The sequence below is a fragment of the Carlito syrichta genome, unplaced genomic scaffold, assembly GCF_000164805.1.
Source record: "Carlito syrichta isolate Samal-C Ts95f unplaced genomic scaffold, Tarsius_syrichta-2.0.1 Scaffold110315, whole genome shotgun sequence".
NCBI lineage: Eukaryota > Metazoa > Chordata > Mammalia > Primates > Tarsiidae > Carlito > Carlito syrichta.
In genome coordinates this window covers 25,796-40,176 of record NW_007054411.1, presented here as the reverse complement: position 1 = coordinate 40,176, position 14,381 = coordinate 25,796, and the positions used below count along the sequence as shown (strand labels likewise).

Sequence of the window (14,381 nt, the reverse complement as noted above, 5' to 3'; positions counted from 1 at the left end):
CCCGTGGATTATACTGCTCCCGAATCTGTTGCTTGATGTCTGTTTTTTGTTTTTCTGTTTTGAAAAAATAGCAGCCAGTGCTGCTCTGGCCACATTCTCTGTCTCCTCTTATGGGACTCTACTCACACAAATCAGACTTTTTTCACCATATCTCATATATCTCTTACACTATTTTCTGTGTATAGCATCCTTTTGCTCTGTTTTTTAGTTTGGTGATTTTATTTGGAACTTTCTTCCACTTTGCAGATTCTCTTTTCAGCTGTGCTTATCTGTTTTTAGGTTTTTCATTTTAGTTATTGCATATTTTTTTATTTGTAGAATTTCTGTTGGGTTCTGATTAGAATAACTTATTAATTTAGTGACACTTAATGTAGGAATAATAAATTAATAAATAATGCTTTTTTGCACTCCCATTTTATGAAAAAGTTCCTTTTACTCTCTTCAAATGCATCTTCACAACCAATATTTGTGTTTACTAGGCTAGAGCCATTTTTTAGTCACCTTACAACTGTGTGGAACACATCTTTATTTACAGCCAAATTGTTTGAGATTTGGTGCTTTTGTATTTTTGATACTGCCACTGGGTTATATCTCATTTATAAGTACTTCCTTATATGTCATTAGAACATTTGGCTTTTTTCCTACCACTCTGTAGGGAAGTAGTTGTAATCACCATACTTTCTGTATTGTTCTTGTAAGTGGTCTTTAAGTGGCTCTGCGAAGGGATTTTTAAAGGCTTGTTCACAATGATGTCCAGCAGTTGTAATCGTTAGGTTGTACCCTTGAATAAGTAACCTACGATGAATTTTTGTCTTCACTCCTTTAAAAATATTTTTTATTTTGGAAATGTCAGACATATCCAAAAGTAGAGAGAACAGTCTGAGAAACTCCCAAGTACCAATACTTCGCTTTAAAACTAAGTCAGCTCATTGCTAATCTTGCTTCTTCTACATCCCACCCACCCCAGATCACTTTGAAGGATATTGCAGATGTCATATCACTATTATAAATATTATAGTGTATCTCTCAAAGTTAAGAATTCTTTTAAAAATATAACCTCAGTATTATTATACCTCATTCTTTGAACGATAATTTTTAAATACTCATTTGATCCTTTTGTAGAGCTTTCACTTCTCTGCTGAAATTTTCTATCTTGTCATTTAATTTCTTGAATACACTTCTTATAATCAAAAGTTTCTGATAGTAACAAATATCTCGCGTCCTGTGAGTCCGTTTTTATTATCTCCAATTTTTTCCCTCTTGGCTGCCAGTTTATTTTTGTAAGCCTTATTTGTGCTTTGTTTTGTTTTTTGCTTTTTTATCGAGTAGTGGACAGCATAGATAAAGAACTGTAGGAACAGGTCCCTTGGAGAAAGGGGCTTTACTTTTTCTTCTGGTGGCCGTCAGGCTGGAGCAGATCACCACGATCCAGTCAGAATGCAGTGTGTGTGAGGCCTGGTCTATTTTGGGATGCCGAGGCAGAAGGATGACCTGAGTCCAGGAGGTATAGGCCGCGGTGAGCTGTGATTGTGCCATTGCTTTCCAGCCTTGGGGGCAGAGTAAGACATTGACTCAAAAAAAAAAAAAAAAAAAAAGTCCTGAGGTATTTACCAGTCCCCTTAAGTCGTCCCTGAACTTCAGTTTTTCTCTCTGTCACCATGAGACCTCCTGATTGCTTTGCTGTCCAGGGCCTCAGACGCAGCTTTTGACTTTGAAGCCAGCAGTCCCCTTGAGGGGAAAACCTGCAGATGCTGGACTCAGGCATCTTGCTTTCTTCTTTTGCATCTTGAAAGCCTCCCTCTTCCAATACCAGACCTCATTATCTTGACAGCTCTCTACTTCCTTACAAAAATTTGTAAAATGTATGTTATCTGATTTCTCTTATTGTAACCAGAGGAAAATTAGTATAAAACAACCTGGAAGATCATTGCCAGAGTAAAACTGTCTTTCAGAACTTCCTGAAGTTGATATTCATGCTCTTGATATATTTGACATTTTTTCTTGTTAAAAAGTTTATGTTGATACATATATTATCTCAAAATTCCTTCTGTTTCTATATTGCCACTATGTTAGTCAAAATAAATTCTCAAGACTGTTGGTTTTCAGTAGATATAATAATTGAAATCTTTTATTTTAAAATCAACATCAGACATACAAAAATCAATCTCTTTAGTATACTTTTTATTTTACTACTTTTAGGTTGACTGTCTATTTTCTTGACCTTGCTTCCCTACTTAAAACTAATGGCTATTGTCCCCCACAAAACGGGTCTTAGTCTTACATAGTGACTATTTGGTAAATATATCCAGTGTATCATGGACTTTGGCGTTTACAAATATTAAAAATTGAAATGTCTTGAGCAGCAGTAGTATATCACTAGAAGAGTCTCCATCATTTAAGATTTTTAAAATAAGTATTGTTGTATAAATACATTATTGGAAGAATACAAATTCCCCAAGGAGACTAATTTGATATACTGTATTTCATCAGTTTTAAAATCCAAAGTTTATCACATTTGTTATAGCTTTGAAATTGTGCCGCCTTTTATAAAAAATAAGAAAACTTTGTGTCATAGTTTAATTTTACATAAGTTCTTTCTTAGTGTCTCATAAAATAATGGCCTAGATTTTTGTGTAGTGGCAGTCACCTTTCAAATTTTTAGTCTCCTTTTGTTTTCATTGGAGAGATGTCTTAATGTTACACTAACACCCTCTGCTGCTCAGTGGGAAAAATGCTTTTAAAAAAATAAAAAGTCTTCATTTTAATGACCAGTTGCTCAAGTAGGCCAGCTGAATAAAAATATTCTGTGATCATTAAGATCTGGCCATGCTGAAGCCTAGATTAAGAGAGGGCGGGTGGGAGGCAGCCTGGAGAAAGTGCCCCGCTGCAAAATCTTGCCAATGTTAAGATTCTGAAGGTCTTTTTAATCTTACTAATCTCATGAGGATATAACATTTTCTCATGAAGAGGTAAATTGTATACACGACTTTATAAGGCTATTAAAATTAGTGATGCCACAATAATATATTACATACATCATTATTATGATAGCATGTATGACATTAACCATGAACTAACCTTAATCATCAAACAAATTTTCTTGTCACAAGTAGAACTGTGTTTAGAACAGGTAGAGAATTATAATAGCTGTCTGTAGAATAAATAGAAAACTATGTAGCTACATGGAATTGCAGGTCAAAGATAGTCAGCTGTAACACCATTAGTGTAGTTAACTTGCTTCTACACTTAACCCTTGTATCATTTTGAAACTGAAAGCACATCATGTAAAAGTAATACTTAACGTACACTGTGGATCTTCACGTTGCCCAGAGTCAAATTCTTGAGTGTAAAATCCACTCATGCCAAGGGTCTACTATACTCAAAGAATAATCATTATTGGTATAAAACACATTTTTAGATCTGGGGAAAAAAGACAAAGCAGTGTCTAAACACTTATAATAACTCTATTAAATGCTCAAGTAACGTGGCAGTCCGTCCATCCTGTTTTCTGTAAATCCTCTTTGAACCTAACCCAAGTGACTGTTTAAACATGATTTATTTTAGTTATTCCTTAGGTACTTTAAGATAAGTTATCCTGTTTGAGCACTGTTGTTTTCTTCTTATTCTTTGTCTTGGTCTTGAGGGGTGGGAAGAAGGGAGAATTTTCAGGGGGAAATGATACATTAAAAGGATTTTGGTTTGTAAATTAACTTTCTGTTACTTGTCAATTACATGGGCAGTTAATCCTCTTAGAAGTACTAAATGTTCCAGTAACATTTATCATATGCCATGATAGACCATAGTACTAAAACCTGATGGATATGACAAATTTGGAGACTTATTTTTCTTTAACAAGGCAGCTTGCACATTTTTTCTGGAGTGATAAGGTGGTTATAAACTGCCTACTAGTATAACTGAAAAACCCTGGGCTTTGGGGTTACAAAAACATCTGGATTCAGGTTTAACTCCCACACCTTTGATATGTGACTTTTTATAAGGTACTTGAAAATATTTAAGTCTGCTATTTCTGATTTTTTTTAAATCAGTGAAATGGAGATGATGATAACCTTACAAAGTTTTCATGAGGGCTAACTTAACTGAGTTAACGCACCAGGTTCAAAACTCAGAACAGCAGATCTGCAGTAAATGGTAGCAGTTTGTTTAGGTGTTTTTCCCTTTATTCACAGGTGTTTATACCAATCTTTATTATTTGGGGTGGTATTTATTGGCCATCTACATTTTAAATTTTTTTAAGGAAATACAAGTGTCAGGTTTTAAAAAATGTATTAATGAACATTTAAACCTTTATTATTTATTTATTGAATGTATACTATGCATAAAATCTCATTCTAATAAAAGAAATTTAATGCAAGGATTGTGCTATATAGCAAATTATACCTTGTTTTCATTTAATATACTGACTTACTTTACGACAGGATTTGATTTTGTATGAATCCACCTCAATTTTCTCATCCACATTAAAAAATAACAAAATTGAGGTTATTTCATTTTATCAACAGGGAAGGTGTTTGTTTGCCAGTGGCAGTCCATTTGAGCCCGTGAAACTCAGAGATGGGCGAGTCTTTATACCAGGTCAAGGAAACAATGTATATATTTTCCCAGGTAAATGCCACCATTATGCTATAGAGCAGTAGTTAATTACATTTCTTTTTAAGTTAAGATTGAAATGAGCGACAGTATTTATATAACTTTGGTACAGTGTATTCAGGGAGACTCAAGGAATTCATCAAATTCAACCTGCTCTGTTTTCCCTGAAAATCTGCTTATTTATATTGGTAAGTAAGCTTGTTTTTATTATATAAATAACATAGTACATGGCTCATACAAATGCAAAGAAACAGAATGGTATAAAGTAATTTAACCCTCTGTGTTTCTCCTTGGTACTTTGTTTTCCCACTTCTCAGAAGTGTGGTTCACTTTGAGTTTTTCTGGTGCTTACCATCCTACTTATCTCCCTTTGCTGAGTCTTCCAGCTTAACTGAACATATGAACATCCCACTGTGAAATATAAGTAATAGTGCACACATACCTTCTAATACCTAGCTGCCTCTCTCTATTGCTCTGTCTTACTACTCTTAGTTTTTTAAAGTAGTTACTTTATATAACTCACGTAAGGAGTTTTTGTTAGCAACTTAGAAGTTTTTACTAGCTTGCCACAGTGAGAAATTTTAAAAATCTGCTGTATATCTTTCTTATCTCTTGCTACTCCATCTCTCAATTTTGGTTATTAACATCCCTACATTGTAGAGAGGTTTTTTGACATTTACATTGTGTTTTGTTATCTTCTGTGCTTTGTCTACAGATTGATTCTGAATATTCAAAACTGTGATTATGCAAATATGATTAACCATCTAAGCAGAAGTGTGATTTCATAAATATACTAGAATATGCAGTTCTATGCCACTAAATTTTTGACACATGAAGTAAAATCAAGTATCAAGAATAATGAGTCCTCTACTTTCCTGCCAGCTTTCTCAGGTTTGCTCACTCTGCAGCAAACCTTCTTGCACCCCGGCTTGCTCTCTTTCTGTCCAACGTGTGCCATTCCACTCTCTGTGTCTTGTGTTTCTAGATACATCTTTGTCTAAATTTTTTTCTAAAATATGGGTGAAAACTTTCTGAGTTTTTACATATCTAAAAATGTCTTCATTTATTGATAGTGTGACTGGGTGAAGATTTGTGGAGCCAAGTCATTTTCCTCAGACCATCGAAGGCATTCTCCCATTCACTTTCAGTGGCCACTGTTGATGAGAAGTCTGATCTCAGTGATTCTCATTCCCTTATATATACTGGCTTTTTCTTCCTCAAAAATCTTTAAAATTTTCTCTTTAGATTTCTAAAAGGTTACTGGAACATATGTGTGTTTTTTCTCAAGCCTTTTTTCTTTTTATTATGGAAAATTTCAAACATATGCAGAAGTAGAATAATTGAATAAAGTCTCACATTCTAATCTTCCATCACTCGGCAGCTACCAACATGTAGCCAGTCTTATTTAATCTATACTCCCTTCTGCCCACCTGGCCTTCATGGAGTTATGTTAAGGCAAATCAGAGACATCACATAATTTCGTCCCTTACTACTTCAACATGTGTTTCCAAAAAAATAAAGTATCCTTATCTTTGAAAAAATAACCAGAGTTCTTGGTATCACACCTAAGGAAATTAATAGTGATTGCTGTCATTTATCATTAGTTCAGTCATTCACCAATTTATTTTTTATTCCCAATATCTTTTGTTTATTCTAGAGTTAGTCTTTTTTAATAGCTATTTTTAAAAATCGTACAGCTATTCTTTCAACTTTCTGGAGAATAATCAGGATTCTTTTAAATATTTCTTCCTTTGTGCTGTTTTTCCGTAAAGTTCTGATGATCCTCAGCTATCCATTTATCAAGGAAAGACTGTGTTGAGTAAATAGTGACTTGGTGTGAATTTTTTTTGGACTTGTTTCTTTTTTCTTCTTGTGGGCCTTTCCCTGAGTAGCTGACTCCAGACTCTAATTCGTACATGACAAGTAGACTTACAGCTTGCACTGGCGGGCGTCAGACAAGCATGTGGTGACTGTTGTCAGAACAAAGAAGGCATTCTTGTGGCCTGTGGAGAGCCTAGTCCTTCTGTGTAGTCACTTTCCTCATTTCTTTCCTTCGTGTTGTTGTGCTTGTCTCAAGGGCCTAATGTCTATAGGAGAGGCTGTCCCATCCCATCATCCCTAATCTCTTTCTAGAACTTGATAATGTTTAGAATCAGTTTGTTCTGTTCAGCATGTCTGTGGCATGAAGGCATGGAAGGCAATTGTTTCCTGCTGATTTTAACAAAGCCATGTTCACTCATATTTGACTACTAAAGAATTTGACAGTTGATTACTTTTATACAACACTTTAAAGTCTTAATTTTATTATTAACAGTTACCAGTACCATAAATATAGACATTAAAAATGTTCTGGTAGTAGAGGAAAAATATGAGCCTAAAAACAGGAGGATTGACTGAAAATCTGTTTGAAAAGCAACTAAAAGCAAGGCTCTGATAATGTTTGAATGACCTGCTTCAACAACCATAGCTACTGGATGAAATAAAAAAAAAAAAAACCTTAAAAGGGTCAAAAAGCTTATAAGATATTGACTCTAACAAAATGTTGGGGGCCAGGAGCAGTGGTTCATGTGTATAATCCCAGCACTTTGAGAGACCAAGGTGACAGGATTGGCAGAGCCTACAAGTTTGAGACCAGCCGGGGCAACTTGATGAGACCTCATCTCTACAATAAATCAAAAAATTAACCAGACATGGTGGCGCATGCCTGTAGTTCCAGCTACTCAGAAGACTTGAGGTGGAAGGTTGAGGCTGCGGTGTCCGTGAGCATGCCACTGCACTCCAGCACTCCAGCCTGGGTGACAGAGTGAGAGTCCAACTCAAAAAAAAAAAAAAAAAAAAAAAAAAAAAAAAAATATATATATATATATATATATATGAATTCTAGTTGGAAATTAGGGAGGGAACTAGTGCTCAAAGAGGTGAGTCCACATTTGAAGCCAGTTTTACAGTGGAAATGCTGACTAGAAAGAAAGTGACTGAGAGGTACAGCTGTGCTTCTCATGGAGGGAAGGAGGGAGTTGTACCTTGTTCAAACCTGGCACCTGCCAAGGATGGGATTCTGTCCCACGTGGGATAAGTAGACACATGTCCAAGTCTAGGAATGTCATTGTGAGGTTTCAGAATCACAACAAAAAGAGGAATATTAAGGCAGCCAGAGCAAAAAGATTTCCTTTAAAGGACTAACTATTAGACAGTCGGCTGACCCTTCAACCACAGTGAGATACCAAAAGGCATTGGAATTATCAATTTAAGTGGCTTATAGGAAACACTTGCCAACCTAGAATTCATTATTCAGTGAAAATACCTTTCAAAAGAGCAGGCAAAATGAAGACATTTTCAGAAAAACAAAAAATAGAATTCACCACTTGCAGACTTGTGTTAAAAGGGAGTTTTGTTCCTTAGGCAAAAAGAATTCCAGATAGAAACTCAGATGAATATGGAATACCTGTAAAGAAAGTTGTGAATACGTGGGTGGGTGCAACAAAGTGAAGATTGTTTATACAGATTGAAACAAAAATGACATGATTTTGAAAAAAATATAGAGACAGAATTAAAATGCACAACAATAAAAGTTCAGTTAAGTAGCATTAAACGGTTATGAGGGACTTGCATTGTCTGACAGGAAAGTAAATTTAAAATTAATATGAGATTTTGGTAAATTAAGGACACATGTTATAAATTTTAGTATAACTACAAGGACACCAGAAAAATTTCCCTTTCCTGGTAAGGTAATGTTAGGAAATGAAATAAAATGATAGGCCGGACTTGGTGGCTCAGCCTGTAATCCCAGCACTTTGGGAGGCCGAGGAGAGTAAACTGCCTGAGCCCACGGGTTTGAGACCAGCCCGGGCAACTTGGCAAGACCTCGTCTCTACCATAAGTCAAAAATTAGCCAGATGTGGTAGCGCGCCTATAGTTCCGGCTACTTGGAAGGCTGAGGTGAAAGGATTGCCGGAGCCCAGCACATTGAAAGTGGGGTGGCTGTGATGTGCCACTGCACTCCAGCCTGGGTGACGGAGTGAGATGAGACTCCAGCTCTAAATAACTAAATAAATAAAATGATAAAATTCCAAAAAGCAAGAAAGAAAAGGAAAAGGAATAAACCAAACAAATATAAGAAGACAGTGTACAGGCTAAATCTGCCCAGACTTTTAAGTACATTAAATGTAGATGGACCAAAAGCTCTAACACACACACACACCCAGAGGCTGGATTAAAATAAGGAAGCTATTCGCTTGTGATCTTCTTCTTAACCCTGGGTAATCTGATGACGACCCTTCCTTACTCTGGCCAAGGATCATTGGGATATTCTTTGAATAGAGTGAAACAGAATTTCAGGTTGGGAGATGCCAGGCATCGCTGAGGACAGAGGTACCAGAAAACAGGAAGGTCACAAGCCGGGTCCCTGTGATGATGCTCAGAGTGGGTAAGCCCTACCCCCACGCTCAGAGCTACCAGTAATTTCTTTTCTTTTTTTTTACTCCTTAACCCTTAAATATGAGAAGTGCTCAAAGATTGCTAGAATCTAAAGAAAGTATCTTACATGAAAGATTTTCATTAGAAAGACCAACGCAGGCAACCAGAAAAGGGCATCATAGGAAAAAACAGAGATTGTGTGAAGAGAAGGAAAGTTAAAAATTTTATCAATATCCTCATAGAGATAAAATACTATATCCTGAAAACATGACAGTATTTTATTTTCAACAAAATTAGAAAACAAAAAGAACTCTTGAAAATGAAAAGTGTGATAGTAGAAGAATTAGAAGGAAAAGTTGAGGAAGCTTAGAAAACAAAACAATCTCCTGAAAATGAAAAGTTTAATAGAAGAAAAAAATCGAGGAAGTCACCTAAAAATAGAGCAAAGGATAAGAGGTGGAAAAATAAAGAAGAAAACGAGAGAGCTAGTCCAGGAGGTACAGTATCAGAAAATAGAAATTTCAGGGAACAAGAATAGGAAAATGAAGGGAAGGAAATTATCAAAGACTTTCCGAACACGTCTCAAAACTGAAAGACTCCAGTTTTGAGATAGGAAGAGCCTACCCACTGAGTGCTAAACATGCTGGGTGACAGTCATGCACATCAAGCCACAGTATTGTGAAACTGCAGGACATTAGATACAAAATTAATGATCCTACATACTTCCAGAGAGGAAACAGAAAGATGGTCACCCAAAGAGGCTCTGAACTCAGAGTGACACTGGACTTCTCACCAACACTGGAAGCTAGAAGGTATTGGAATGATACCTCACAATTCTGAAGGAAAACTCTTCCAAACTAGAATTTAAACCAAGACAGACTGTCAAATAAAGGAAAAGAAGGAAACAAATACATTTTTCAAAAATGCAAGACTTCAAAAAAAATCTCATACACTGTCTTTCAGCAAACCACTTTATCAAAACGAGAGTAATAAGAATCTTGGAGGAAGTTGGATTTAGGAAATGGACTTCTCTTAGAAGCAAAGAAAGTCCCCCTGATGACAAAGGAGTGTTCCAGGATGTCCCCCCCACCCCATATCTGTAATGAAGACTAGGTTGGAGCTTCAGCAAAGATTTGCTCTAGAGCATGACATTTAGAGAATACATAAAGTAACTCAAACAGAAGATGAGATAATTGGGTGAGAGTTTCAGGGTGAAATAGTGTTACATACTGAAATAGGAGAAAGGACAATTGCTAACTTCAAGAAAAACAGGTCTTGCAGAATAGGAAAAGTGATCGTTATATATGCTGATGCGTGTCTCAGCTGTGAATAGGATTTATGAAGTAATAACAATATAAACACTGAATGTTGACTGAACCAAAATTATGCTCTAACCATATTGGGAAGAAGCAAGAAGGCTGGGAATAGGAAGGAGAGAGACTGATTTCCCACAGGAAGGGGTCAGTGGGCTCTAAAATGCAAAAAGCACAAGAAATACATACAAGTTATTCAAGAGTAAGAGAGAGAAACATTAAAACCATCAGCTGAAGAATGGAAAGTAGTTTCCTCTGTAGGGCAAAAAGTGGGGTTTCCAGGTGGGCTGGGAATGATATTTTTGTGACACTAATGGATTGTTTGCATTTATAATTTTGGTTAAAAATGTAAATGGAAAAAAGCAATGTGATAGTTCTAAAACCAATTCTATAGTGAGTAAGAAATACAATATTTAAAAAAGATTGGATTTGAGTTTAACTCATTTCTGATTTGCCTTGACTGCTTTCTGTTTGGGGATAGCTATTTGGGATTGGGGGTGGGTTACCATTTATTTGCTTGATATAAGAATTTGGCTTTTTTCATAGATTAAAAAGTGAACTTGCCTAATAAACTATTTAAAATATATTCTAGGTGTGGCTTTAGCTGTTATTCTCTGTAACACCCGGCACATTAGTGACAATGTTTTCCTAGAAGCTGCAAAGGTAAATGTTTTAAATGTTTACTTTATAAGGGATGAATTATAAAGATGAATGGATCTTAAAATTAAAAGCAGAGAGCTCTAGACTTTGCCATACAAGTTTGAAGAACTCACATTAATACAGATACTCATGTCTATTTTTCATAGTAGCGGTTGTAATTATACCAAGCCCTGAATTGATAAAGTAGAATATGTCACTAAGTCTTGAAATCTAGTGATTTTGGTGAGCAGTTTTAATATCTGCAGTGGTGTAAGTGCATTTCTGCAAGAAATAAGGAGAATCATATGACCTGTGTTATTCTCCTTCCCAGCATTTTTCATTTTACTAGGTGCTTATTCTGTTATGTAAACAAACAAAAACAAAATTATGTTTTTCACTTCAGGCACTGACAAGCCAACTGACGGATAAAGAGCTCGCCCAAGGGAGACTTTACCCACCACTTGCTAATATTCAGGAAGTTTCTATTAACATTGCTATTAAAGTAAGTAACAATGTATACCTCTTCACATGAATTTTAAAGACTCTTTTTTATCCAAGGACTCCAAGTTCATTAGAGATAAATTTGAGACATTTAGAAGGGTGCAAAGAAGAAATTTTAGTTCACACACGTTCTTACCACCAGATATATATCACATCTCTTTGTGTATCTGGTTTGTTCTTACCACCAGATACACATCCCTGTGTTGGGTTTGTTACCGTCTTGCCTTCTTGCTTTGTAAAAAACGTACCTACAAATGTTGATGCACATAGTCACTTGTGCCTCTTTTTATAATTGGCTCCTCACTGCATTTTTTCCGGTTAACGTATTTTAAGTCTTTTCCATGTAAGTCAGCAGCTATTCTCATGTGTGATCATTAATGCTGCATGGTGTTTTCTTTGTTATTATAACTTGTTTCATCATTTATCTGTTTTGGGGCATTGAAGTTTTTAGTTTCGTGTTATTAGAAATAACACTGTAAGCCGGGCTCGATGGCTCAGCCTGTAATCCCGCGCCTTTGGGAGGCTGAGGTGAGTGGATTGCCTGAGCCCGCGGGTTCAAGACCTGCCTGGGCAGCGAGACCTCATCTCTACAATAAATCAAAAAATCAGCCGGGTGTGGTAGCGCATACCTGTAATTCCGGCTACTTGGAAGGCTGAGGTGGAAGGATCACTGGAGCCCAGCAGGTCAAGGCTGCGGTGGCCGGAAGCGGCCAAAAAAAAGAAATAACACTGTAGTGAACATCCTTATAGATAAATCTTTATGTTCATTTGTGATGGTTTTTCTTTGAGATAAATTGTAATCATAAGAATAAAAGGTTTTAAGATGCATAAGCCTTCTGGTACATATTGCCAAATAATCTCTTCAGGAAAAAAGTACCGATTTTATATTGCACCAATTAGATATGAGTGTATTTTTTTCCCACACTTTTGCTGATACTTAGAACTCTTTTAACCTTGCATATTTTGCAGATCAAAATTCTACTTCATCTTTATTTAAAGCATTTGTTTTATTTATTGGTGAAATTGACGACTTTTTTATATTTATTCAACAATTTTACTTCTCCTATGAACTGTCCATCGATGACCTTTACTCATTTCTATATCAGGATACTTATCTTTCTACTTTCTAGTATTAATTTGTAAGGGCTGTTTGTATATTACATGTAGTAAACTTTCATTTTGTTGGTAGTATAAGTATTTTCTCATTTGTTATTTATTTGTTTTAACATTATGGAATTATTTGACCTGCCACTTTTTAAAAGTTTTTAATGCAATTATCTGTTTTCTTTAGTTTTTAGATTCTTTCCTTACTTTTTATGAATATTAATGCCCTCTCTCACTCCAAAAACATACATATCTGCTTGCTTTTTCTAATATAAAACTTTTTAATCCCTCTGAGATTTTTTTTTTTTTGAGTTGGAGTCTCACTCTGTCACTCAGACAAGTGCAGTGGCTGCTTCCGGCCACTGCAGCCTCGACCTGCTGGGCTCTGGTGATCCACCTCAGCCTTCCAAGTAGCTGGAACTATAGGCGCGTGCTACCACGCCCGGCTAATTTTTGATTTATTGTAGAAATCAGGTCTCGCCAAGTTGCCTGGGCAGGTCTCGAACCCTCGGGCTCAGGCAATTCACTCACCTCGGCCTCCCAAAGCGCAGGATTACAGGCTGAGCCACCAAGCCCGGCCCCTCTGAGATTTTTTAAAAATTTATTGATGTGATGTGAGACAGGGAAATTTTTTTTTTTTTTTGAGTAGTTAACCAATTGCCCCAGCACCATTTATTGACTCATATCTGTTGTTTCCAGTTAATTGGGAATTGAATCTGTTATTGATGTCTATTGCTGATCATTTTTGTTTACTATTTGGCACTCTTTTAATTACTGTAATGTGTACAATGTGTGTTAACGTTTGGTACCTTATAGTTCCCATCATTATGCTTTTTCAGCATCTTGTCTGTTCTGAACTATTGTTCATTTGGACAAGTTTTTGTGTCTGCTTTTTAAATTTAAAAAAATCTGGAACTTTGTATAAAATTATTACACCTGTAAATTACATTGTTGAAATTGAATCTTTCAGTAGTATCTTTCTCCACTTAAGTTCTTTTAAAAAAAAAAAAAGTCAACATAGGCCAGGCATGGTGACTTAAGCCTGTAATCCCAGTACTTTGGGAGGCCGAGGTAAGAGGACTGCCTGAACCCACAGGTTCAAGACCAGCCTGGGCAACTTGGCGAGACCTGATCTCTACAATAAATCAAAAAATGAGCCGGGCCTGGTAGCATGCACCTGTAGTTCCAGCTACTTGGAAGGCTGAGGCAGAAGGATGACCTGAGCCCCGCAGGTCGAGGCTGCGGTGACCATGAGCATGCCTCTGCACTCCAGCTGGCGACAGAGTGAGACTCTGACTCAAAAAAAAAAAGTCAATATAATCTTGTTTTCTTCATCTGACTATTTTATTTATTATTATTAATTCATATTTTGTAGTAATGAGGGTCTCACTGTGTTGCCCAGGCTGGTCTTGAACTCCGGGGATTACAGGTGTGAACCACCACACCCAGCCCCCCAAGTATTTAAAAATTTTGTTATTCTATACAATAATAGTTTTTCTTTACATATATTTTCTTACTGATCATTTCTAATATGTAGGAAAGGTATTAATTTTTATAAATTACTTGATAACCAGTTTTTTGTTTTTTTGTTTTTTTTGAGTTGGAGTCTCACTCTGTCGCCCAGACTGGAGTACAGTGACTGCTCCCGGCCACTGCAGCCTCGACCTGCTAGGCTCCGGAGATCCTTCTGCCTCAGCCTTCCGAGTAACCGGAATTACAGGCGCGCGCTACCACGCCCGCCTGATGTTTTGATTTATTGTAGAGATGAGGTCTTGCTGCCCAGGCAGGTCTCGAACCCGC

At 36.5% G+C, this 14,381-nt stretch overlaps 1 protein-coding gene across 2 annotated transcripts in view; it reads left to right on the top strand.

Moving 5' to 3' along the window:
* Positions 1–14,381, top strand: part of ME2 (malic enzyme 2) — a 52,092-nt gene that overhangs the window by 33,378 nt on the left and 4,333 nt on the right. The window contains exons 12-14 of one of the 2 annotated variants that reach the window (XM_008069390.1): positions 4,521–4,623; positions 10,930–11,000; positions 11,380–11,478. In XM_008069390.1, the coding sequence (XP_008067581.1) occupies positions 4,521–4,623; positions 10,930–11,000; positions 11,380–11,478 (273 nt within the window). The remainder of the gene's footprint in view (positions 1–4,520; positions 4,624–10,929; positions 11,001–11,379; positions 11,479–14,381) is intronic. The other variant, XM_021717885.1, reaches the window with a different exon arrangement.